The sequence below is a fragment of the Capricornis sumatraensis genome, chromosome X (genome assembly GCF_032405125.1).
Source record: "Capricornis sumatraensis isolate serow.1 chromosome X, serow.2, whole genome shotgun sequence".
Lineage (NCBI taxonomy): Eukaryota > Metazoa > Chordata > Mammalia > Artiodactyla > Bovidae > Capricornis > Capricornis sumatraensis.
The window spans coordinates 78,390,172-78,414,170 of NC_091092.1; the positions used below are offsets into that span (position 1 = coordinate 78,390,172).

The window sequence follows — 23,999 nt, forward strand, 5'->3', positions numbered from 1 at the left end:
GGAGTGAGTCAAGTAAAGGACAGAGGGAGAAAGTTGGAATAGAGAAGATATTCAGTTTGAAGCATGTTTCAAGTTCCACTGGGACATCCAAGAGGAAATGTTCAGCAGGTGGTTGGGATATATATAGATCTTTGCCCAGAATAGAGTTGAGAGTCATCAGAAAGAGGTGGTGGTTAAACTTGTAGTAACAGGCAGAATAACATTCAGTAAAGGAGACTGAAAAGTAATGGTCTAAGAGGTAAGAGGAAAGTAAGAGCTGAAAGTTGTCATGAAGCCAGTCATACTATAATTTCAAGGAAGAAATGCTCAATGATGTCAAAGAGTGGGGTGAGGTAAAGATAAGGACTGGAAAGTGCCCACTATACCTGGCAATTATGTGATCCTGTTCACTTGGTATGTTTGGCAGGGTAGAAACTAGATTAAAGCTGAGTGAGACATGAATGGCAGGTAAAGAATAGGAGGGACACATTACATGTTCATTAAAAAAGAAAAAAAAAAAAGAAATTCTGATCCATGCTACAACATGGATGGTTGAACCTTGGAAGCATTATGCAAAGTGAAATAAAAGCCAGATACAAAAGGACAAATATTCTATTTATTGTATGAGTCTACTCATATGAGGTACCTAGAAGAGGCAAATTCACTGAAAGAAAGTAGAATAGAGTTTACCAAGAACTGGGGGAATGGGAGAATGGGGATACTGAGTTTCTGTTTGGGATAAAGAAATGGTTCTGGGAACCGATAGTGGTGATGGTTGCACAACATTATGAATGTACTTAATGCCAGCGAATTGTAAACTTAAAAATGGTTGAAAAGATAAATTTTTATGTCATGTATATTTTACCACAATAAAAACAAACAAAAAGTCAGGTATGAAAAGAATGGATGGCAACAAGGGGCTGAAGCGATATCAAAAGAGATTTTATTCTCTTTAATTTTGTGAGACTTAACCTCTTTGTAGGAATACTTATACCTTGGCCCCAATCTAAGGAAAGTTGTTGACAGAAAAAAAGAACCTTAATATTTATTAATGGCCAAACTTACAGACTTAGAAAGTAGTATACAAAAATACTTTAAGCATTATATTAACCTGTTAACAATACTATTTTTCAAACTGATTGAAACCTTTAGATTTAATAACCACTTTGCAGGAGGGGAGCACATGTACAATAGTGCAAAACTTTTAAATTAGCCAGGAATAAACTCAACAACAACAAAAGTAGATGCTCAATAGCAATAAAAACTATAAAGTATATAGAAATAAACAAAAGATGCCTAGAAATTATACAACATAACCTAAAAGTCTTTACTGACAAAGGTAAAAGAACATGTGAATAAATGAAGAAACATGAGCTTCTAGATGGAGAAACATATTACAAAGACACATTCTCTTCAAATTAATCCATAAATTAAAATAAGATTTCAAAATTATCTGTCTGTCACTGACAAGTTAGAATTTAACAAAATGATCCTAGAGTTTATTTAGGCTAATTGGGGAAAGATAGTCACATCAGAGGAATTTAAAATTATACAGTCTGAATGATAATCAGAGACACTATCTGGTGATAATAGTGTAGATTAGATAAACAAATAAATAAAACAGAAAGCTCCAAAATAGGTTAAAGAATATATAAGAATCTACTCATGATAAAGGTAGCATTTTGTACTAATGTACAAACGGACAGACCATTCCATAAGTACAACTTGGACACTTTGGCTAATTCTTTGGAAGAGAAAATAAGTTAGGTATTTACCTTATATCTTAGATTCTATTTTTAAAAATCAGTAAATGTTTAAATACTATACATATTAGAAGAAAATATAGTTGGCTATCTCAGAGTAGGGAAGGTCTTTTAAACAATTATACAGAAATCTAAACAGCAAAGACTGATAAATATAACTACATAAAAATGAAATTTCTATGTCAGAAAATACAATACACCTAAAGACCTTCTTGGGCACAATAGAGTAATTGCTATTGAATTAGTCTTCCCACTGTAACCAGAAAACTGCAAAAAAAACCAAATGAAATAACTGTTTCTGACCAGGAAGTATAGGACTGTCATTTTTGAGAGAAAGGAAATAAAGGAAGTGAGCCCTACAATTGTCCTTGGCTTTCTGCTGAATCCAAGAAAAGCACAGCAGTCTGACTAAGCCATAGAAACAGATACTGGAGTTTGAGGAGGCTAGAACAGTTAGAAATTGCAGGACAGAACTGGAGAGGCGGGAACTCCACAGACAATCTAAGATCTCCAGAAAAGCTCTTAAATCTTTGGCTGAATGCTAAGCTGCACGTGTGTGTATGATGAGCTCCACAAAAGAGTCCTATACACAGAACTATTAGAGATCACACAGGGTTGGGAGTTACTCAAACAAAAGTGTAGAAAAAAACTTCCCTGGAGATTTTTTGGGTAAATTTATTGTTTTATCTAATCTAGATTGTAGGGTCCTGCTGAGCATTCTAAAACTTCAGGCACTGAGATTTTATGATATGTGATCTACTTATCATAGGTATGATGGTTTCTTATTAATTTTTGGTTTGAAGAACACTGGAGGAGGAACTTGTTAGGAAATTCTTTGGGAAAAGGGGTTTCATCACGAATAGTTTGGCATCATCTATTTGTACAGACTATGCGGGCATGTGTGAGTGCTCAGTCATGTCCAACTCTCTGCAACCCCGTTGACTGTAGTCCGCCAGGCTCCTCTGTCCATGGGATTCTCCAGGCAAGGATATTGGAGTGGGTTGCCATGCATTCCTCCAGGGGATCTTCCCGACCCAAGGATCAAACTTGTGTGTCCTGTCTTCTGCATTGGCAGGTGGATTCTTTACCACTGAGCCACCTGGGAAGCCCACAGACTATGCAGTTTATCTTAAATTTAATCAAACATTAAGTATTAAGGCCTCTGCCAACTACTTTACGGTTTTGCTAAGACTGGTATAAAGTTTGGGTTGTGTTTTTCAGACAGGATTTCTTTATCTGTATCATTCTCACTGACATGGAATGTTATGTGACTTTTAAGACTATTGTGAATAGTTCTAATCCCAAGTTTTGGGTTTCTCTGATTATTAATGTTCCTTCAAATGTAATCTGAACATGAACAGAGGCTCTGCAATTGATTCAGCACCTATGTGGTAGCTGAACAGACCCCCTAGAGGCTTGAACACTAGCGTGCAGTCTATCACCACCACCTCGAGTACAAGACCTGAGTCCTCCAACATGTACTGCATACTTGTAGGTGAAGTATCACTTGTTGCCTGATGATCCTAACCTTAGTGCTAAGCATTCTAGCTATGTACAACTTAGCTCATATGTTATATACATGATAGTGAAAGTATATAAAATGCTACAGAAATATGCCATATGCAATGTGGTATGTGTGAAGAATTTGAATGGAAAGGGTCAAAATAATGTTAACCAGAGATACCATTCTACTAACTTTGCTAGAAAATTTTTTGAAATCAAAATGTTAAAGCAGGGAATAGATTCCACATGGACTTTATTACTATTAATTAGAAATAGAGGCAGGTTCATATCTGGCCAAACCAACACAGTTTTAAATAAAAGTATTATTTTGTATATAGTACCTGATGGTAGGAAACATCTCATATGTGCCTTCAACTCCATTATGGATATCCTTTTAGCACACAAAAAAGATCACATTTCTTATTTCATGACACCACTACCCCTTTCTGCCCTATTCAGAGGTTTCCTATACTCTCACCCACTGGTTAGGGATAAGGGGAAGACAGCCTTCTAGACTGTCTACTGCTGCTACCAAATTATCATTTACTTCCCCTTGGGGGGAAAAAAAAAATTCCTCCTACTTTGAGGCTTGTTCTCTACCATGCCAGAGGTTGAAAACGAGTTGCCTTGGAGCTAGATTTGGCCGGTAGATAGATGTTTTTATTTGGCTTTCAGAGTTAAAAATTTTTTTCTAAACTATTTGCAAATATGTAAAAATGGGAAATGTCACAGGTACACAAAATCCAGATTTTTAGCTTCTCGTGAAAAATTAAGATACCAAGTGACATGGATACTCATTTCCTTAGGAAACAATCAGATGCAGTAAAGTACAAGCTTCTTTAGATGGAATATACATACTCTTCCAGTTTACCTCAATCCACACTTGGCCCACTGCAACTCATTTACATTACTAGCCTGGCTCCTATAGGCCACTTGAGTTTGAGATCTCTGCTCTTCACCTTTACTCACCATCATTAACCAACTCACATTCACCAAGGACTTACACACCTGGCACAATCTTCTTGGCTCCAAATTCCTCTCCACTATGATGGGTTACTCTAATGTTCATATGTACCACCTATCCAAAATCCTTGTAAATCTTCATGCCAATGGTTTGCACCTCCATTCCAGCCAAACATATCCATGGCTATATCTAGAATGCTGTCTTTACTGCTAACTGTTAAGCAGATTTTACTGCTTAACCTCTGAAAGTTTCAATTCCAATATCCTACATTTCCTTATCATAGCCTTGTATCTGTCCAGTCTCTTCATTCTCTCTCTCATCCAAAGGAAACTTGCATCCCCATTAAATCCTGTCTCTATCAGGCCTCTCCTAACTTTAGTTCAAAAACTAAGGCAATGTACAGCAGTATACCAAAGTAAGCTATAGGACTGTTGTTATTTATCTTTCTTCACCAGGAGGTGGGGGTGGGGGGATTTAAAATAACTTGGTAAGAAATTTGAAACACGTTAAACTATAAACAGATTTTCCCTAATACAAAATTTGTATTAATTAAAACCTTTATCTACATTTCTCTTCAAATTCTCTCTCCCACCACCTCACTCATTCTTAGCAAAAGACCGTTTGCTATTTTGCAGAGAGAATGAGACGCTACTGGGCAGAAACATTCTCAATGTTTATATTCCCATTCTCACAGGGATCTTATCTCATATTCTTTATTTTCTTCTCTTTCATCTATACAAAGATCCCCTCTGTCCAACTGACTTGTCCCTTCTAACACATTGATTACAGTCTTCCTTCTTCCCTTCTTAGGCAAATTTCACCCTCCACTTTTTAAATTCTCATTCACTCATATCCTCTGTAGTCTGGCTTTTGATTCTACCACTGCACTGAACTAGCTCTTCTAATGACCATTCTCTTTGATCTTCTCTGTAGCACTTGATCTGTTGGCCATTTTCCTATTCTCTAGGTTTCTAGAGCATTATTCTCTTCTGGTTTTCCTTTTTTTTTCATCCTGGTCACTCCCCAGTATTCTCCACCCTATCCCTTAAATGCTGGTTTGGTATCTGTCAAATATATTCTCATCCTACATTCTCTCTTAACAGTGGTTCTTAACCTTTTTGGGTCACATATAACTTTGAAAATCTGATAAAGCTATGGTCTTTCTACCCAGAAAGACATACAAGTGTATTTCAGCTACAGCATCAGGGGGTTCAAGGAATGTACCTGACTCCCTATTTGAACTCATCCATTTGTATTTTTATATGCTGATGATTTGGAAAAAATATCCATATATACAAACAGTACAGACTTCTCTTCTGAGCTCTGGACCTCTATTATCTACTCAAAGTCTTTACTTGGATATCCTACCTCAATACAACACAGCCCAAATTGAACTCTACCACTTTTCCTCCAAAACTACTCCTCCTTTATTTCCTATTATAGTCAGCCCTCTGTATCCATGGGCTCCACAATGATGGAATCACTGGGCAAAAACATTTGTGAAAAAAATTTCAGAAAGTTCCAAATTGCAAAACTTGATTTTTCTGCACACTGGGAACTATTTACATTGTATTTATAACTATTTACATAGCATTTACATTGTATAGGTATTGTAAGTAATCTAGAGATGATTTAAAGTATATGGGAGAATGTGTGACAGTTAGGTGCAGATACTATGCTAATTTATAAGTGACTTGAGCATCTACAGATTTTGGTACCCCTGGGAGTCTGGACATCGAGGGACGACTATATTAGTCAATGATACCACCAGTTTGCCCAAGTCAGAATTCTGAATGTCATCTGACTTATCCACCCTTCCAAAAACCAGATTTTTTAAATTAACAAAAGTACTTCATTCTCAATTAAAAAAAATTCAAACACCTAAGTACAAAAAAGCATAAAGTGAAGATTATCCTCCACCTCTCCCTTTAGTAATTCTGCCTTATGACAACAATTGAACTAAATAGTGACTGAGCCCTTTAGATGGGCTCTTCAGTTCATCATTACTACTGAGCCCATTTCACTCATTTATGTTACCTGTCTGGCCTCCATAGGATCTAAATTTACAAATCCTTCTGTATATACTGTTGAGTGATCTAGTTTTCATCAATACATATCTTGGATATATTTGGGTATCAGCATATACAAGATACAGCTTTATTTGTTAGCTAATCTACCATTCTGATGGCTAAACAGTATGTACCACAGTTTAACTATTAATAATTTCTTATTGTTGGATATTTTAGAATGCTGTTTTCTTAATTACAAAGTTGTAGTTACAAACATATGTACATTTGCACATATGCCTTTGCAAACTTGTATGAATATTCCTTTGAGATGAACTTGCTTAGTCAAAGGGAATATACATTTATTGTCCTCTAAAAAGTTTGTACCAATTTATGTTTTCACCAAGAAAACAGGAGTACTTGGCATCATTTTTAATTCTCCCTGTCCTTTACCTTGGAGAAGGCAATGGCAACCTACTCCAGTACTCTTGCCTGGAAAATCCCATGGATGGAGGAGTCTGGTAGAGTGCAGTCTATGGGGTCGCGAAGAGTCGGACACGACTGAGCAACTTCACTTTCATGCATTGGAGAAGGAAATGGCAACCCACTCCAGTGTTCTTGCCTGGAGAATCCCAGGGACGGGAGAGCCTGGTGGGCTGCCGTCTACGGGGTCGCACACAACTGAAATGACTTAGCAGCAGTCCTTTACCTATACCCTCAATTTCCAACCATTTATGAAGGTTATCAATTCTATTTCCTCAGTATCTCTACCATCTGTCCCCATCTTTCCATTTTTATTGCTTCATAACTTAGTTCAAGCTCTCAGTGCTTTAACTTGGATGGTTGTCAATAGTTTCTTTATTGGTGATTTGTCCTTTTAAAGGCTTAGTGAGACATACTAGACACCTTTCATGATTTGGCCCCACCTAACTTCATTGGAAGGACTGATGCTAAAGCTGAAACTCCAATACTTTGGCCACCTCATGCGAAGAGTTGACTCATTGGAAAAGACTCTGATGCTGGGAGGGATTGGGGGCAGGAGGAGAAGGGGACGACAGAGGATGAGACAGCTGGATGGCATCACTGACTCCATGGACATCAGTCTAAGTGAACTCCGGGAGTTAGTGATGGACAGGGAGGCCTGGCGTGCTGTGATTCATGGGGTCGCAAAGAGTTGGACACGACTGAGCGACTGAACTGAACTGAACTTTAAAAACACCTTTATTAACACCCAAACCAGCTCCCACTCTGCACCATACCCAAACTCAACTTTTTGCACTTCCCTGTCCAAGGTGCTCTCATCTTTCTAGCATTTGCACTCTCTATCTGGAAGTTCTTCCCTACCTTTCTCCACTTGACTATCTGCTCAGCACAGCAGGTGCTCAATAAAGAATTAGCTGCAATAATCATCATCCTTTAAATTTTACTCAAAAACTATCTCCTCTCGAAAGAGTTTCCTGCTTTCCATACCAGTAGAAAACTTGGAAAACTACAAAAGATGAACATGAAGATAATCCTAACCTTACATCTCAGAAATAACCACTATTATCATCACTTTTTTTTAAATGTATGTATCTTTTCATAAAAAGCATAACTGAGATGAAATTAAAGTGATGTGTTTTACTTTTCTCACAACATTCTAAGCACTTTTGTCATTAGTTTTTTAGAATAAGCTTTCAATCTTTACACAATAATCTATCATGCAGGTGGCACACTAACTAGTCATTCCCTTTACATTAACCGTTCAAGTTATTTCTCATTAATATAAATGACATTATTGTGAATAGCTTTTTCTGTATCTCTGATTAGGACAGATTATCTTACTACATGCTAAGCACTTACAATCATTATTTCCTGTACTCCTCACTGTAGCCCTCTGAGGAGGGTATTATTATTTCCCCCATTTTACAGATGAGAAAGCAGAGTCTAAGTTGCTTGTTCAAAGTCATACTGCTATGAAGTTGGGGCGGGGGGCAATATTCAAATTCAAGTCTACCTGACTATAAGATCTGTTCACTTAACTATTTTTAAGTCTCAGTGCTGTCAAAGAGCTTTCTAGAAATGTCTCATAATTTTATACTGCATATGTAAGAGTACCTACCTCACTAGCATTTTGAATACTTCCATTAAAAAAGAAACCAATCTCATCTAATAGGCAAAAAAAAAAATAGTTTATCTGCTTCAATTTTCATTTCTTTGATTACCAGATACAACTGAATATTTATTCATTTTTATTTTGCATTTCATTTTTATCTTGTGATTTGTCTACTGCCCTCTGCTCATTCCAATTAGCATCTTCTGGGTTTTTCTTCTTATTGCCTTACCTAAGCTCCTCATAAACCTGCCCTCTATCTTAAGGCAGCTATCCCCAGGCCAAGCATCATCTCTGTAACATTCCTGCTTGCTTATTACTTGTTATATTCATTTTAAGACACCTGTGAGGCTGCTAACTTCTATTGCCAGAATTTGGGCTGATTAGCTTTTGGTATTTTCAGGAAACAATAATGGAAAGATAAATGACCTGTGTTTCCACTTTACAATCAGCAATAAGAAGGGTACAAGGGACAAAGTAGATTCTTTTAACCCAACCTAGATGGAATAAACTAGAAGGCTCATCTCCTACCACTTCTCTTAATGAAATATATAGGTTCTAGCCAAGTTCAGTTCCCTGAACTTGCCCTGTTCTTTCATTCCTCCATGATATTCTATCCTCTATACCCATAATACCCATTTACTCATCTGTCTTTCCGGTTGTCCCCTCCTTCACCTCCTCCTCCTAATTCTCTGTCCCTTCTGATGAACTTAACAGCCACACTACTTGGGCTGCTGAATACTGTAGGAGAAAAGTCATATAGACATGCAGATTTTTAGTTGAGATCTCAGTATGCTAGGCAATGCTCTTAAATTCCCTTAGCTCCCTCTTCTTTTTTGCTTCACAAGCTACATGGGATTGTCATTTTGCTGCTTAATTATTTCAGTGTTCTTCCATTTAGGATAAAGTAAAGGAAATCAGTTCTGAATATTCATTGGAAGGACTGATGCTGAAGCTGAAGCTCCAATACTTTAGCCATCTGATGCCAAGAAGCTGACTCACTGGAAAAGACCCTGATGCTGGGCAAGACTGAAGGCAGGAGGAGAAGGGGACAACAGATGGTGAGATGGTTGGATGGCATCACCGACTCAATGGACATGAGTTTGAGAAGCTCTGCGAGTTGGTGATGGACAGGGAAGCCTGGCGTGCTGCAGTCCATGGGGTCGCAAATAGTCAGACATGACTGAGTGACTGAAATGAAAAACTCTTAAGTATGATATATGGCATACACTAGGTCCTCTTATGATTTGACATCTACTTCTCTACACATAACAAGTCATTCACTACATTTAACTCTACACTTAATTGCAACCCCAATAACTCATTTCTTAAACTCAAGATGTAATTTCAGGCTTCTGTGCCTTCACATATTGCTATTCTCTCTGCCTATAATGCTGTCTCCTCCACATCCTTTGCTCAGTAAACTCCACTGATTCTTTAGAACTCAGCTTAAGAAAATTCTATTATAGGAAGCTTCCTCTCATCCCACTCTGATTAAGATATTTTGTTTCTGTTTTACTTTGGCATTCTGTGCATGCATCTAGCATTACAACAAGTTCTGCGATTTTTCTTTTGTTTTCCCAACTAAACTATAACCAATTTGGGGGCAGAGAACATATGATTTTATATTTGTAATATCTATCAGTGCCAGCACATACTAAGTGCTCAGTAGATGTTTATTTAACAAGTGAGCTGTTCAAAACTGAACTTCATTAACTTGTTTACAAAGCCTTCCTAACCTCTAGGTGAAGGTGCTCCTTCCTCTCCTCTAGAGCACTTCATACATCCTTCTAATATAGCCCCTGATAAGCTGCATTTTAACTGTTTCTCTTCACTGACTGGACTGTGAATTACATGAGGACAGTGATGTCTTTCCCATCAGTAGATGGGAGTAGCTAGCACAGAATCTGACACATATCATTCAATCAGCTCATATACTGAGCAGGAATTCCATGCTCTAAGGAAGCACACCATGGTCTATGTTATGTTAACACATTTCCCTAAGTTCTATCAAAGGGCCTGGGGAATAGGTAAGCTTTCACAACTCATGGAAAGTAGTGATGGCCCAAAGTGACATCCACATGATTTTTATTCTCATTTCATTTGTCTGTGCTTTTTAAGTTTAGAAAATAAATGTACATTGCTTTGTCATCATTAAACATTATTAGCAAACTTTACAGAACATACTAAAATATGTCTTTTTTTAAAAAAGCAGAGTTAAGTCACTTGATTGACTCTGCTGACTATCACAGCTCAAGCCTGCTTTATGCACTTAACTTTTAATAATGCTAACTAATGTTGGGTGGATATACTGATGGAAAGAGAAAAAAAGTAGAAATACTCACCATTGTATTTAACACTGTTGGCCAGAATAAGGTTGACATCGTCTAGAAAGCTCTCCCGACTCTGATATTTGTGCTTGGAGATATTCTGTGATTAAAAGAAATCAAGGGACTCAGATACACATATAAAGTTACTTGCTTCCAAAAAGATATTTTAGATCAAATCACTCACTTTACGTATGGTCTCTAAATCCATTGGACTGACAATTACTTTGTAATAATCTGGAACAAACTTCTTATTAACTGGGTGATGAAACGGCCAAGACTAGTAAAAAAAAAGCATGAGAAATTAAATGGAAACCATTCTTTATACCAGAGCTTCTCAACCTTCACTGGGTCATAATGTTAAGACCCTGACAAAAGCTATGGACCCTTTTCCCAGAAAGACACATTATCATACAAAACTTTGCATATAATTTAAGAGGTTCATGGATTCTTTTAAGGGTTCATGTGCCCTGACAGGGTAAGGACCCCTGCTCTATATTCACAATTAAAATCTCGCATCCCCTAGTCCCACTGCAGAGGGTTCACAGCATTACTGCATACACAACATATGCCTATAACACAAAAGGAAACTCAGTTCAGAATTCCCTAGGGAAGATCATTATAACAAAATGATATAGAGACCCAACGTGGTAGCCCTGTCATAAAGTTGCAAAAGGGAAAAACTGAAACAGAAGACAACAAATGCTGGGTAATTATCAAACTCTCGTTTGTTAAGAAGCACCTCTAAATCCAAAGCCTCCCATATTACCTGGCATCCTAATTTCTCTCCCAAGCTACTCAGAAGCATTAAATACTGAATGTCAACAACAGGAATAAAGAACCTCTCTATATCACAGATTCCTGGCATCTTTGATTTCAATGATAATGCACTTATACAGCAAAAAGGTTTCTTTTTAAAATTATATACCAGTTTGAAAAAAAGAAAAAAATTACATACCAGTTTGAATTGACAAACACCACACTCCAGACTCCCCAGTGATACACACACATACAGACACTCTTTTGTCCTTTCCTTTCCTTTGTACTATCTTCACAATATTCAACATACAGACCACTTACATCTGGAACTGCCATCATTTTCTGGGTGACAATATTGTCCAGAATAAAAGAAAATGCCACTTGGTCATCATCATCCAGCAAGGGGTTGATTGCTTTCTCTAAACGAGCCAATTTATCTTCTTTCTGACATGAAACAAAGCAAAGGAAACATAAAGGCTTCCCTGAGGTATAATCATCATAGAGTATTAAGGCCAATTAATATTTCTCTTGTCCCAAAGAGTCTAACTTTGAATTGCAAACTCATCTGTTCCAGACAAAAATTCAGCTAAGAAATAATGCTCCAGTAAAAGGATCAAAAGAGATGTGTCAACCATTCTTATAGTATTCTATCTTCTATTCTTGTAGACCATCAAAAATATACACCCTTGGGTAACAACAGCTTAGTTCCCACAACAAAAACATCTTCACCAAATTAAGTTTTAATATCACACTCTTTTCGCTGTAAAACTATCACTGAAAACACTGAACACATTATTGTTGATTAGTAACTTTTATACAAGGTAATCTAACCCAATAAATTTTATTATTTATACAAGGGAATCTAACCCAATGAATTCATTTTAGACCGACTATACTACGAAAAAGTCTGTGTATCAATTGCTCCATGTCTTAACCCACTAAAACTCAAATCTTCTTAAAAATTATCATGGGCTTCTCCTGTTGTAGAGCACGGGCTCTAGAGCTTGGGCTCAGCAGCTGTGGTACACAGGCTTAGTTGCCCTGTGGCATGTGGAATTTTCCCCCACTAGGAATCAAACCTGTGTCCCCTGCATTGACAGTTGGATTCTTAACCACTAGACCACCAGGGAAGACCATGTCTTTTGTTTAAGTTTTTTTTCTTTTTTAGCCTTTCTAAGTGGGTATGAAGTATTAACTGGTTTAACTGGTTTGAATTTTTATTTCCACAGTGATCAACCAAACATAATCTTTTCATGTTTATTGGCCATTTGGCAATCTTCTTTTATGAAATTTCTACTTCAATATTAACATCATCACATTTATATTTTTTAGGCCTGCACAGCTGCCATATTTTGTTGTTGTTAAGAAGATAAAATACAGATCATCTTTTAAAAATTAAATTTATCCCTGCCAAAACAGTCTCTTAGCTTCAGCTGGCTTTCCAGGAAGTCAATTTCCTTAGCCCTTTCTAAAGTGTTATGTGGATTTTAGATTTTAATCCTAGCTCTACTATTTAACAGCCACAATGCCCAAGACAAGTTAGTTTCTCCTATGGACCTCAGTTTTTCCATCAACAAAAGGGAGGGAATTAAACTATATGATTTCTAAGGTTCCCTCCAGACTCTAATGTATGAAAGACCTGCTTCTCCCTTATTTCGCTAATCTTCTGTTACATTTCCTACTTCCTCAATTCTGGTACCTGTCAGCTTCAAATTCTACTGCCTTTCTCTCATTTTAAATGTCTTACCTCTTTAAGTTTTTCATCACAGAGATCCAGCATTGATTGAGAGATCTGGGTCAGTGAGTGCTTTGGCCCTAGATTACAGAGAAACAAACAGGAAGAGATGAGACCACGGACACGGGAAGCAAGAGTACCAACACCTCTCCAAACTTGCACCAACCTAGCTGCTGAGTCAGAGAGATGTATCAGTCTTACCTCCATTTTTCAGTGCCTAACACATACCAGATGCATAATACGGATGAATAAACTAATTTTAATTCTCTCCCTTAGTTGTGTATATCCACACACAGCAGTACTACCTTTGATATTGCTGGCTTTAATACCTTGAAAATAATACTATGGCTAGGGAAATGACAATTTATTTAAGGATGACTAAGGAGATCATCTTTAGCATTCAAAATTTGTGACTGCAATTTTCGTTTGCAGAACTCATGGTTTGTGATGTCCGCCCAGCATATGGCTAATCCAAAGCCTTTGGCAGAAAACAACCTCCATCCTAGCTCAGACTACTACTTTAGTTTCCCTGAAGTCCCTAACAAGAGTTTCACAAAATCCTCCAACTATCACCTACATTCCCTGCTTATGGCTACCCTAGTTTAAGCTCATCATAGGGATAGTTAAAACATTTTCTTCTAAACAGTAATTCTGACTATTTCCTTGCAGTATCCTTTATTTATCTTCCTGTTAATTCTTTCAAAGTAAGTGTTCCCCAGAGCCTAAACCTCAGCTCTATTCTCAACTACTTATTAATTAATTAGCTGGCATTTATTTGTTCACTCAGCAATTTTTTTTACAATGTAACTTGCTTTATTTTTTAATTTAAATTTATTTTAATTGGAGGTTAATTACTTTACAATATTGTATTGGTTTTGCCATGTAACTGTGATATGTTCAATGATGAGATTAAAGGGAAAATAAGACATAAGTCCTACCTTAGAGAATTCTTGGTTTAGTCAAAGAAAATGACATGAAAATAAATTGCTATATGATAAGGTATAAGTGCTTGAAGTATCTATGAGTGAAATGATATGATATCTGGAAATATAAATAATGAACAAGACTGGCCATATGCTGTTAAGTGCTGAACTGGGTGAATAGGTGTACTGAAGTTTATTTACTTTCTCTCTACTTCTGTATATGCCTAACAATTTCCATAATAAAAGTTTTAAAAAAGTGAGTATAAGTGCAAATAGAGGAATATACTGATTACTATGAACTGTGGAGGGTTTGCAACAGTTTCAAAACAATTAAATCTGAGTACCAGGAAGGAACAGGAAAGGCTTGTTGTGACTGACACTTGAGCAGTGTCACTAATGAAGAGAAGTCCACCAGGTAGATAGTATTGTAGAAAAACATTCCAGAGGGAGGAAAAAGTGTGCAAAAACATTTAAGTAAGCAAATTCATGGAAACATGAAGTAACACATTTCACAACAGGAATCACAAGTAGTTCTGTACAACTGGAATACAGGTATGTGTGAGGAAGAAAAACCGGAAACGGAACTTGGAAAGGCTGGATGGGACATATTACAATGGTCTCATAGGAGATACAAAGGCATTGAAGATTTTAAGCTACAGAGTAATTTTTCCAACTTGTATATCAGAAAAAAATACCGTCAACAGTATGAAGAATTAAGGCAAGCAGCAGAGAGAAAGTCTGGAAGCAATTGCAAGAGGTCAAAGAAGAGATGACAAGGGCTTCAACTAAGATAGTAGCAATGGAGTCCAAAAAGAAGGGAATTTGTTCTAGCAAAATTTAGAAGGTACAATTTATGGAACTTAGTGATCTATGAGTGCAGGAGAGGGAGAGTGAATCAACGATCAGTAATATTTCTAGGTCGTATAACTGGAAGGATAGTAATACCACTGATGGTGGTACTATTACTATTACCATCATTTGGATATAAGGAAGAAAGAAGATTGAGCTAGAGGGGGATGTAAGGAGAAAATCATTTCCAAATTTTTACTAACATTGCCCCTAAATGACCCACAGGTACCTCAAGCTCTGCATTTTCAATGTCAGCTCTTACCTTGCGATTCCCCTTCCAAGAGGATTTTTTTTTATGCATTTATGCTTGCCAACTTGAATGATAGTTGGAGCTAACAAATTTATTCTTTCTTTGTATGTGTCAGGTACCCTGCTAGGCCCTTGGAATAGAAAGATGAATAGTCTCTCTAGGAGGTCACAAAGTGGTAGGAAAACCAAATATATAATCAATTATATGTAATACAATAAGAGCTATAAAAGTTGACTTAACTGTGCTAAGGGGCACAGATGATTGAAAAATGGGTACTGTGGGCAATGTGATACATCTTCATGAAGCGAGGATATGAGCTGGTCTGGAAATATGAATGGAAAGAGAATAAAGGGCATTCCTTACAAAGGGCAAAGACTGTGCAAAGGAATGAAGACATGGGATAGGATATTTAGTGAAATACAATGCTGAGTGTGGCAGGAATCACATATCTATAGTAGGTATGGGAGCCAGTCACTGGAAATGAGACTAGATAAATGGGTCAGGCCTGCTTGTGAAAGGTATTAAAATCTAGGTACAACTATTGTCCCATGTGTACAGGTGAGAAAACAGAACAGGTTATAAGATGCTAAATAAGTCATCTAAGGTAATTCAATTAAGTGCCATGGTTAATCTGTATCCTTAATCTCTATACTTACAGACGAATCTGTGCTCAAGGATACAACTGGAAATCAGAAAATTTTATCCTTTACCTGCAGAAGCTGTATGTACTATATCTTAAACTCTTTAATACTCAGAAAACAGATTTCTTCCTCCTTGTCTTTTCAGTTTTTGAGCAAAGGGGATATATAACAGCCTCTATAACATATTTGTAGATCAAATCAAAGACAAATACAGTCACAAGCACATATTCTGTGGGGGTTCCATCCACAGCGAACGCCTCTTCTATTTACCTAGGCTCACTTCATCCTCCCATACACCCCATGCAATTGTTTCATTTCAACAGATACTTAAAATTCTCCAGAGGATACATTAAAAAGTGGGAATAAAAAGCAGCAATATCTATTAAATGATTAAAAACATATGTTACCTGATTTTCATAACCCTCAAATTCACTAATACATTGTAGGTCCTTTCCATCCGTCCAATCTAGTTTGAATTTAGGACTAGTAAGGAATTAAGTAAGGATCTGAAAGGTGACCTTTGCAGTCAAAGACAGGTGATTCTTACCATTGTAGGTTGCACTATTTTTCACAATTAGCTCCAAATGCTCCCTGAACTCTTCCCGAGATGGGTAGAGGCGTTTACGCACATTTTCACGGAGTGTCTGTAAGTCCATTGGCCGGGTGATGATCTTGTAGTAGTCCTTTACGACCTTTGCATTGACTGGAGTGTGGAAAGGGTAGGTCTGTGCAAACAAGAGTGAGCACCATCCATGAGCAAAGAACATTTGCCATAACCAATTCCTCAAGACTCTCACATCTTACCTGTCTCTACCTGGCCATCAACTCTCAAAGGAATCTCTCTAGATGGAGCAGGTCTGACTGTTTCCTCTACTAACTGTTAAAAAATAAATAAAAACTATATCCCGAAGAATAAGGAGTTTGAGGTTCTTAGGACTATACTGCCCTCTATCTAACAAAGGGCCTTGCCATCCATACTGTAGACCTGAATGCAGTGAACTCACATTCGGAAGATCTCTCATGTCATTGATGATAGACTCCAAAATGGATGACAATGTCACCATGGGGTCTGTCCGGCGCCGGTGAATGGACTTATGAGGTCTCTAAGGAGAAACAAAATATCAGAATGCTTCTTTAAATTAAAAAAAAAAAATTGGAAACCTTGTAATGAGCAGTACACGTAATTCTCAGGGCAACGCCACAGGGAGAATCTAAGGCTGTATCAGGGCCACGGCTTAGAGGACTGGGGGAATTAATGAGAATCCCATCTGGTCAGAAAGCAGCAATGCAGATACTCACATTCAAATAGTCACAGTGAACAGTAGTTCCAACTCGCCGTTTCTTCTTGGGAGGAAGTTGCTGCTTAGGGAACTTGAGAACCAAAGATTTTCTGCGAACCTCATCTGCACTGTAATAATCATAACATTTTCATAGCATGCAGTCCCTATTTCTAGCCCCCAGAAAAAAGTCAACCACAAAGAAAAAGCCCAAAGTACCTGAGCATGAGCCTGGGGAGTAAAAAGCCAAATTAAATGCCAGACATCCACATCCTAAGGCTCAGATCAAGCAAGACCTCATAGTATCTCCAAATTAATAAAGAACTAGGCAAGCCACAAGTTCACCTCAGTTTCCTACTTGCAAGATAAAGGAACTAGGCTAAAGGAATTTCAAGAATCCTTCTATCTTGAACATTCTATCTCAGGATAAAAGGACTAGGAAATTTAACTTATTCAGAATAGAAACAAGGAAGAAATTAAAGCTTGCTTGAAAAGAAAAACTAGGGACTTCCTTAATGGTCCAGTGGTTAGGACTCCATGCTTTCACTGAAGGAGGCATGGGTTCAATCTTTGGTTGGGGAACTAGGATTCCGGATGCCACATGGAGTGGCCGAAGAGAAAAAACTAGTTTGAGTTTCCCGCAATCATTAAAAGCCCAACTACCTACTTCCCATTAATCATAAGATATCAAGATATTATTATTTTCTTTTTCTAATGTGCTGCAAAATGTGACTACTATAGATGTTGATAAATTAACAAGGATAGGAAAAAAAACTCTCAAATCTAAACAGAATAAATGAATATAACTACATATTGAATTAAAAATTACATACTCAAAAAATAAATATATTTTGAATGTAATACCCTGATTATACAACATCAGTGGCATATAATCCAAGGACAACAAATTACAGAAAATATCTTGAATCTACTTTACATGTTTGTTGTTGGTGGTAGTATGTGTGCTCAGTTGCTCAGTTGTGTCTGACTCTTTGCGACCCCATGAACCGTAGCCCGCCAGGCTCCTCTGTGCATGGGATTTTCTAAGCAAGAATACTGGAGTAGGTTGCCATTTCCTTCTCCAAATTCTCAAACTATCTTGCACATATCACAGCATGGGCAAATGTATAAATACACTGATGCTGGGAACCAAAGAGGATATAAATATAAGCAGAAAAAGAATAAAACTTAATGATGTACAAATAGTGGTGATACAATGTTTTCATTGATTTTAATTAAATCAAGAACCTAAAAAGTGTGAGCTAAAAATAAAATGCAAACTATAGCTAAAAAACAGAAAAAGACAAAGAATCTATAGATATAATTTGTATTGGAAGTATTGAATGAGGTTGTGACTTACAATATTTGTGTATTTCCTAGTTCTATCTACTAAGAACCTAGAGGCAGCGAGCGACATCTCAGTGGCAATGAGCACACCTAACACCTAGATATTGGTTCCAAAATACTATTCCCCAATAAAAGGAACCAGGACTCCCTGACAAAGGGCTGATTCTGGGTCTGGGACAGAGAAATTTCAAGGAAAGCCTGACATCTAGTGCCAGAAAGCAAAGAAGTTTGCAAAATTTATAGGTTCATTTCAAAAGGACACAGGTTCTGGCTTGAAGGGATCAAATCTGGGACAATCTGGGCACTCAAATTAACAATGATGTTAACAGATAATATATTATAGTTTACAAAAGGAAGAATTTCAGAATCCATAGTAATATTCAAAAAAAGAGGGAGAAGTCCTGCTTTACAGAATGTTAGTTAGTATAAAGAATGATAGAATTAGAAAAACAATTAAGCAACCCCCTATGTAATAACTGAGTTAGGTAATGATCATCAATGGATGTTAAAACTATTGAGAGAAATATTGTAAGAGAACAAGATATTCACCCACAAATTAATTACAGTGGGAAAAAAATATCTTTATTACAGAGGAATCTGAGTATTACCACTTTAATAAGATGATCAAAATACTGAGGAAACCTGACATTATATGCTTTCTCATGTGGTGCAGTAAATGCATAATATTACTTCTGCTGCAATCTTGCCAAAGATAAATATAATCAATACAAAAACAGACATATGTAGAATGTGGAATATTTTATGAGACCATTGACCTGGACTCTTTAAAAAATTCAATGTCATGAAAAACAAGGTGGGGAAGACAGTTCTACATTAAGAGATTCAAAATACTTAATGTTTGAACTGGAATTGGATCCTGAATGGAAGTAGGGTGTAGGCAATAAAGAATATTGAGACAACTAGGGAAATTTGAATAAGGACTGAATATTAGATACTACTAAATTAATGTTAAATTTCTTAGGTGTAGTAATAGTATCATGTTTGTGCATGCTAGGTCACTTCAGTCATGTCCGACTCTTTGCGACCCCATGGACTACAGTCTGCCAGGCTCTACTATCTATGGGATTTTCCAGGCAAGAATATTGGAATGGGTTGTCATTTCCTTCTCCAAGTATCATGTTTGTTATGTCCTTATTCTTTGGATATGTGTGCTAAAGAATTTGAGAGAAATGTCACGATGCCTACAACTTTCAAATGTTTCAGCAAAATAGAAAATGTTTTAGATATATACAGATGAAACAAATGTGACAAATGTTAACGTTTGGTGAATTTAGAGAAAAAACATATTATTCCTTCAGCTTTTCTGTAGGTTTGCAATTTTCAAACTAAAAAGTTGGATTTTTTTTTAATTTAAAAACTTTTCTCATTGTACAGCAGAAACCAATACAACATTGTAAAAAATGAATTAAAAAAATAAAAACTTTTCTACTTGATTATCAAATTCTCTGAGGACAACGGCTAGGTAAGTATAAGCATAGTCTGTCTCCTCAATCTTTTTTGGCTGGTCCATTATCAGAACATCTGAGATCAGGGACCTTACAAATATTACAAGTGCCTGGAATTAGAACAGGAAGAACATCTAGTATATACCAGGTACTGTACTACTTGCTTTATATAGTCTCCTTCATTTTATCTTTTTTAAAAATATATAAATTTATTTTTAATTTAATTTTTTAATATAAATTTATTTATTTTAATTGGAGGTTAAGTACTTTACAATATTGTATTGGTTTTGCCATACATCAACAGTTACCCTTGAAAGGGTGATTTTATTTTGTAAATAAGGAAACTAAGACTCAGAAAAGTTGAGTAGCATGCCCAAGGGCAAGTAGGTGGTGGAGCCTAATGAGTGCTTTACAAGACTGTAATTTCCATTACTGGCAATAATTACCGAGGAAAGTCCATTAAAGTTCCTACATCCTCAGTTCCACTTCAGAGAACACATCACATCCACCCCTGGCCCCCACCAATATCGCCAACCTCCAACAGATCTCTCCCACCGCTCTTACCTCTCAATTAGCTGTTTCCCTAGGACAATCTTGGTCCCTTCAACCTTGATAAGTTCCTCATTATCATTATGAATGACTGTCTTTTCCAACTCCTCCTCCTGCTCCTCTGTCATGGCAACAGGGTTGGAAGGGGGAGCATTTGTTTGATAATAAAGAGGGCAGAATTTGTTTGTTCTCATGTGCCCAATGGCACCACAAGCCCCACATTTCAGCTGTAAAAGGAAAAGTATCAACATGTCAGAGATAAGCAGGCTTCTTCATGTTAGCTTTAACAAATACACAGAAGGCAGAAGAGAAACAAAGGCAGGCCCAGAACTTTTATTCTCATAGACTCGTTACACACCTTTCAACCAGAAGCCACTGAACAAAAGTACATGTATGGAAATGACACATTAAAAACAAAATGAAATCCAGAGACTGAACATTACTTTAAAAATTAAGTGAGGAAGAAAAGGCAGAGGATTTCTAACCGAACTTAAGTTGTAAACTATGAAAACATTAAAAATGCAGAAGAAAGACTACTGGAAGCCCAAGGTTGCATTCAGCAGCACAGGTAGCCAGAATGAGTACATTCCCTGTCTCAAGGAAAAGGCTTAATAATACTAAGTCTCTTGAAATTCCCTAGCAGTCAGTGATTAGGACTCTGTGTTCTCACTGCAGAGGACCTGGGTTTAATCCCTGGTCAGGGAACTAAGATCACACAGGCAGTGAGTGCAGTGCAGTAAAACAAAAAACAAAAAACAAAAAACACTCCACACACAAAAAAGCCAAAACAACAACAAAATAAGTCTCCATCTTAGTTGTGCAATTGCCCTCACTGTCATCTATAAAATGGGATCAATACTGTATCATATAATATCATATACAAGAAACATTAGAATACTTAATGAGCTCAGTACATGTTAACAGTTCACATTTGTTGAGAATTTTACCAGGTATAAAGTGCTTCCCATGTATTACATTCCTTAATACAATACCACTGTGATATAGGTATCATCTTAAAGAAGAAAAAACAGGTTGGAGAGGTTATGGTCACAGTTACTAAATGGCAGAACAAGAACCTGAACCCAGATCTTCTGTTTCCAAGTCCACGGCTCTTTCTACTGTACCACAGTTGCCTCATTTTGTGCTGCACATTATACTGTACAGTGATACCTAAACTATGCAAAGCAACCTGTATTGTATGTTTTCTCAGTCACTGCTTTTAATACATGCAATTTAAAAACAAGATGTGTCTACATATGTACATAAATATACACGTCGAAAAAATCCACCACACCTGTCTCCACTCACAGAAAATATTTTCAATGGATGAAGCATAAAATGATACCCAATGACACCAGATTAAATCTGGTATTGTCAGTTCCAGTTGTACTAGCGTTTATAACACCCAAGTGGCCACATCAGTTCAAACTAGCTTTCCATAGTACTGCCTTCATTCCCAGTAAGGGAGGATGCCAAAAGCTAAGGGAAAAGGTATGCTTTCTTTCTCTGCTTTGTTAGTTATGATCATATTACACTATACTTACTTTTAGGTCAGGACGCTCCTTCATTTTTTTGGGCTTCTTCTCAGGAGGACCCTTAAGCTTCTCCTTTTCTTGGTTTCGCTTAAGTCGCCTCAGTTGCTCTTGAATCCTCCGCCGTTCTTTTCGCATCTCTTCTCGATGTTGTTCATCAAAAAGGGCAAATTTTCGACTATATAAAGGGGAAAAAAATTCACGGATCCATAAGCAAACTTAAAACCAAGAAGACTGTCCTGATAACAAACATCTCAGAACTAAAGTAATATTGAAACAAAAGGGGCTACATGGTACTCCTACTTACCCTGCTCATCAGTCTTCCATGTGCAGAGGGGTACCTCTCTCAGAATGAGGAGCCCTGAGGAGTCCCTAAGATTTTTGCCAACCAACCAACAAAAATACAAAGGACCCAAAGAGAACTTGAAACATGCCTTTATTTTACAGCAAACTGGGGATTCTCCCTGTGATCTGGCTCTGTTCAAACCCAAAGTTCTAAAGGCAAGATGGTTCTCAATTAACACAGATTTCCAGGGACAACTGTGCAGAATCTTGTTACTAAAATTCAAGTATCCGTCCTCACCCCCTTCCCCATCATTATCATTCTCTTTATCACACTGGCAAGTGGAGAGTCAAACTCACATAAATTCCTCATCTTTTGTGGTCCGTATGCGCACATAGGCATCAATGACAGCTGGCTTTCGGACTGTCTCACAGCGAACATATTCTTTCCCCTCCTCATCTCGAAATGTGCGATAAATCTTGAGACAACGGCCAGTGGCAGAAGAATTAAGGCTTGTCACAGAAGCGGTGTCATCATCTCTGTGATTGTTTCCTGATGCTGCTGAGCCTGCTGCTGCAAGGAGAAAAAGACACAGTCCCCCTACCACCTAAATGGCTATTTTCTTGGGGTTGAGTAGAGACCCCAAAACTCAACATGCCACAAAACTATTGTTCTATAGAAAGCATCAAAGTCACCACCAGCCCCAAGGATACACTAGTTGTCCTTTCCTGACTTCATTTTATCACCGTCAATGTTCCCATTTTTATAAGTACAGAAAGTTCCGAGAGGATCTCAAAGAAACACGTTTGTCATATGGAGGACAGCAGAGCAGCAGCTGTATTCTGATTTCTTTGAACCAATGCACAAAAGGAAAGTCCAAGCAGGAAGTACTTGATGATCACACCATAGAAAAGCACCCAAGCACTGGGGATGGCGGGGGTGGGGGCTAGGGCGCGGCAGGCAGAAATGACATCACAGAAAAACTCCAGTCTTAAGGCCTAGAGTATGCTTCTCAAACTTTAATATGAATGAACAGGAATCATCTGAGGATCGTGTTAAAATACAGATTCTAATTCAGTAGGTTTGGAGTGAAACCTGAGACTGCATTTCTAACAAGCTTCTACATGATGTAGACATTGCTGGTCCAAGACCACATTAAAGGAAAGGCTTTATCACATCTTTACAAAGTACTCAGAACAACCAAATCACACAAAGCTTTTACAAAGGGAAAACAAAGGAAAGACTACCGTGAGTGTAGTCATTTAAAGTGTTCATCTTCAGCCTTTATCCTCTCTCAGTATCTACATCCAAGTTCTCAATTGCCTGTTTGACATCTATACTGGGGAGTGTCATAAGGACCTTGAAATCCACATATTATACCTTTCCTTCTTAAACCTGCTTTTTTTCCTGAAATGTACTACCCTAATCAATGGTACCACCATCTTTACAGCAAGCCAGAGTGAAACCTTAACATCACTTTGACTTCTCTCCTTTTTTCATTCCCAATGACCACATCTCAAACCAGTTCAGGTCTTCATCATCCCCACCCTCAATTTATGCAATTTAGGGTTGGTGAGTTTAAACTCTTTTAGAATCCAAGACTCCTCTGAGAATCTTCCAAAAGCCATGGATCTTTCTCCTCAGAAAAAGTACACCTGTACAGACTTCCCCCAAATTCATCCACGGATTTTGTATTAAAGACTCTTACCCTCTAGGATGAATACCCAGAAAGCTCAAGTGATATAGAGCACTGA

General features: G+C 37.4%; 1 protein-coding gene across 3 annotated transcripts in view; it reads right to left on the minus strand.

The window, feature by feature from the left end:
- Nucleotides 1-23,999, minus strand: part of TAF1 (TATA-box binding protein associated factor 1) — a 70,118-nt gene that overhangs the window by 22,164 nt on the left and 23,955 nt on the right. For all 3 annotated transcript variants that reach the window (XM_068963365.1, XM_068963363.1, XM_068963364.1), the window contains exons 23-32: nucleotides 22,605-22,818; nucleotides 21,975-22,140; nucleotides 20,446-20,657; nucleotides 17,091-17,199; nucleotides 16,796-16,894; nucleotides 16,339-16,516; nucleotides 13,141-13,208; nucleotides 11,715-11,837; nucleotides 10,822-10,914; nucleotides 10,653-10,737 (exon numbers count right to left, since the gene is read on the minus strand). In XM_068963365.1, coding sequence (XP_068819466.1) covers nucleotides 10,653-10,737; nucleotides 10,822-10,914; nucleotides 11,715-11,837; nucleotides 13,141-13,208; nucleotides 16,339-16,516; nucleotides 16,796-16,894; nucleotides 17,091-17,199; nucleotides 20,446-20,657; nucleotides 21,975-22,140; nucleotides 22,605-22,818 — 1,347 coding nt within the window. The remainder of the gene's footprint in view (nucleotides 1-10,652; nucleotides 10,738-10,821; nucleotides 10,915-11,714; nucleotides 11,838-13,140; nucleotides 13,209-16,338; nucleotides 16,517-16,795; nucleotides 16,895-17,090; nucleotides 17,200-20,445; nucleotides 20,658-21,974; nucleotides 22,141-22,604; nucleotides 22,819-23,999) is intronic.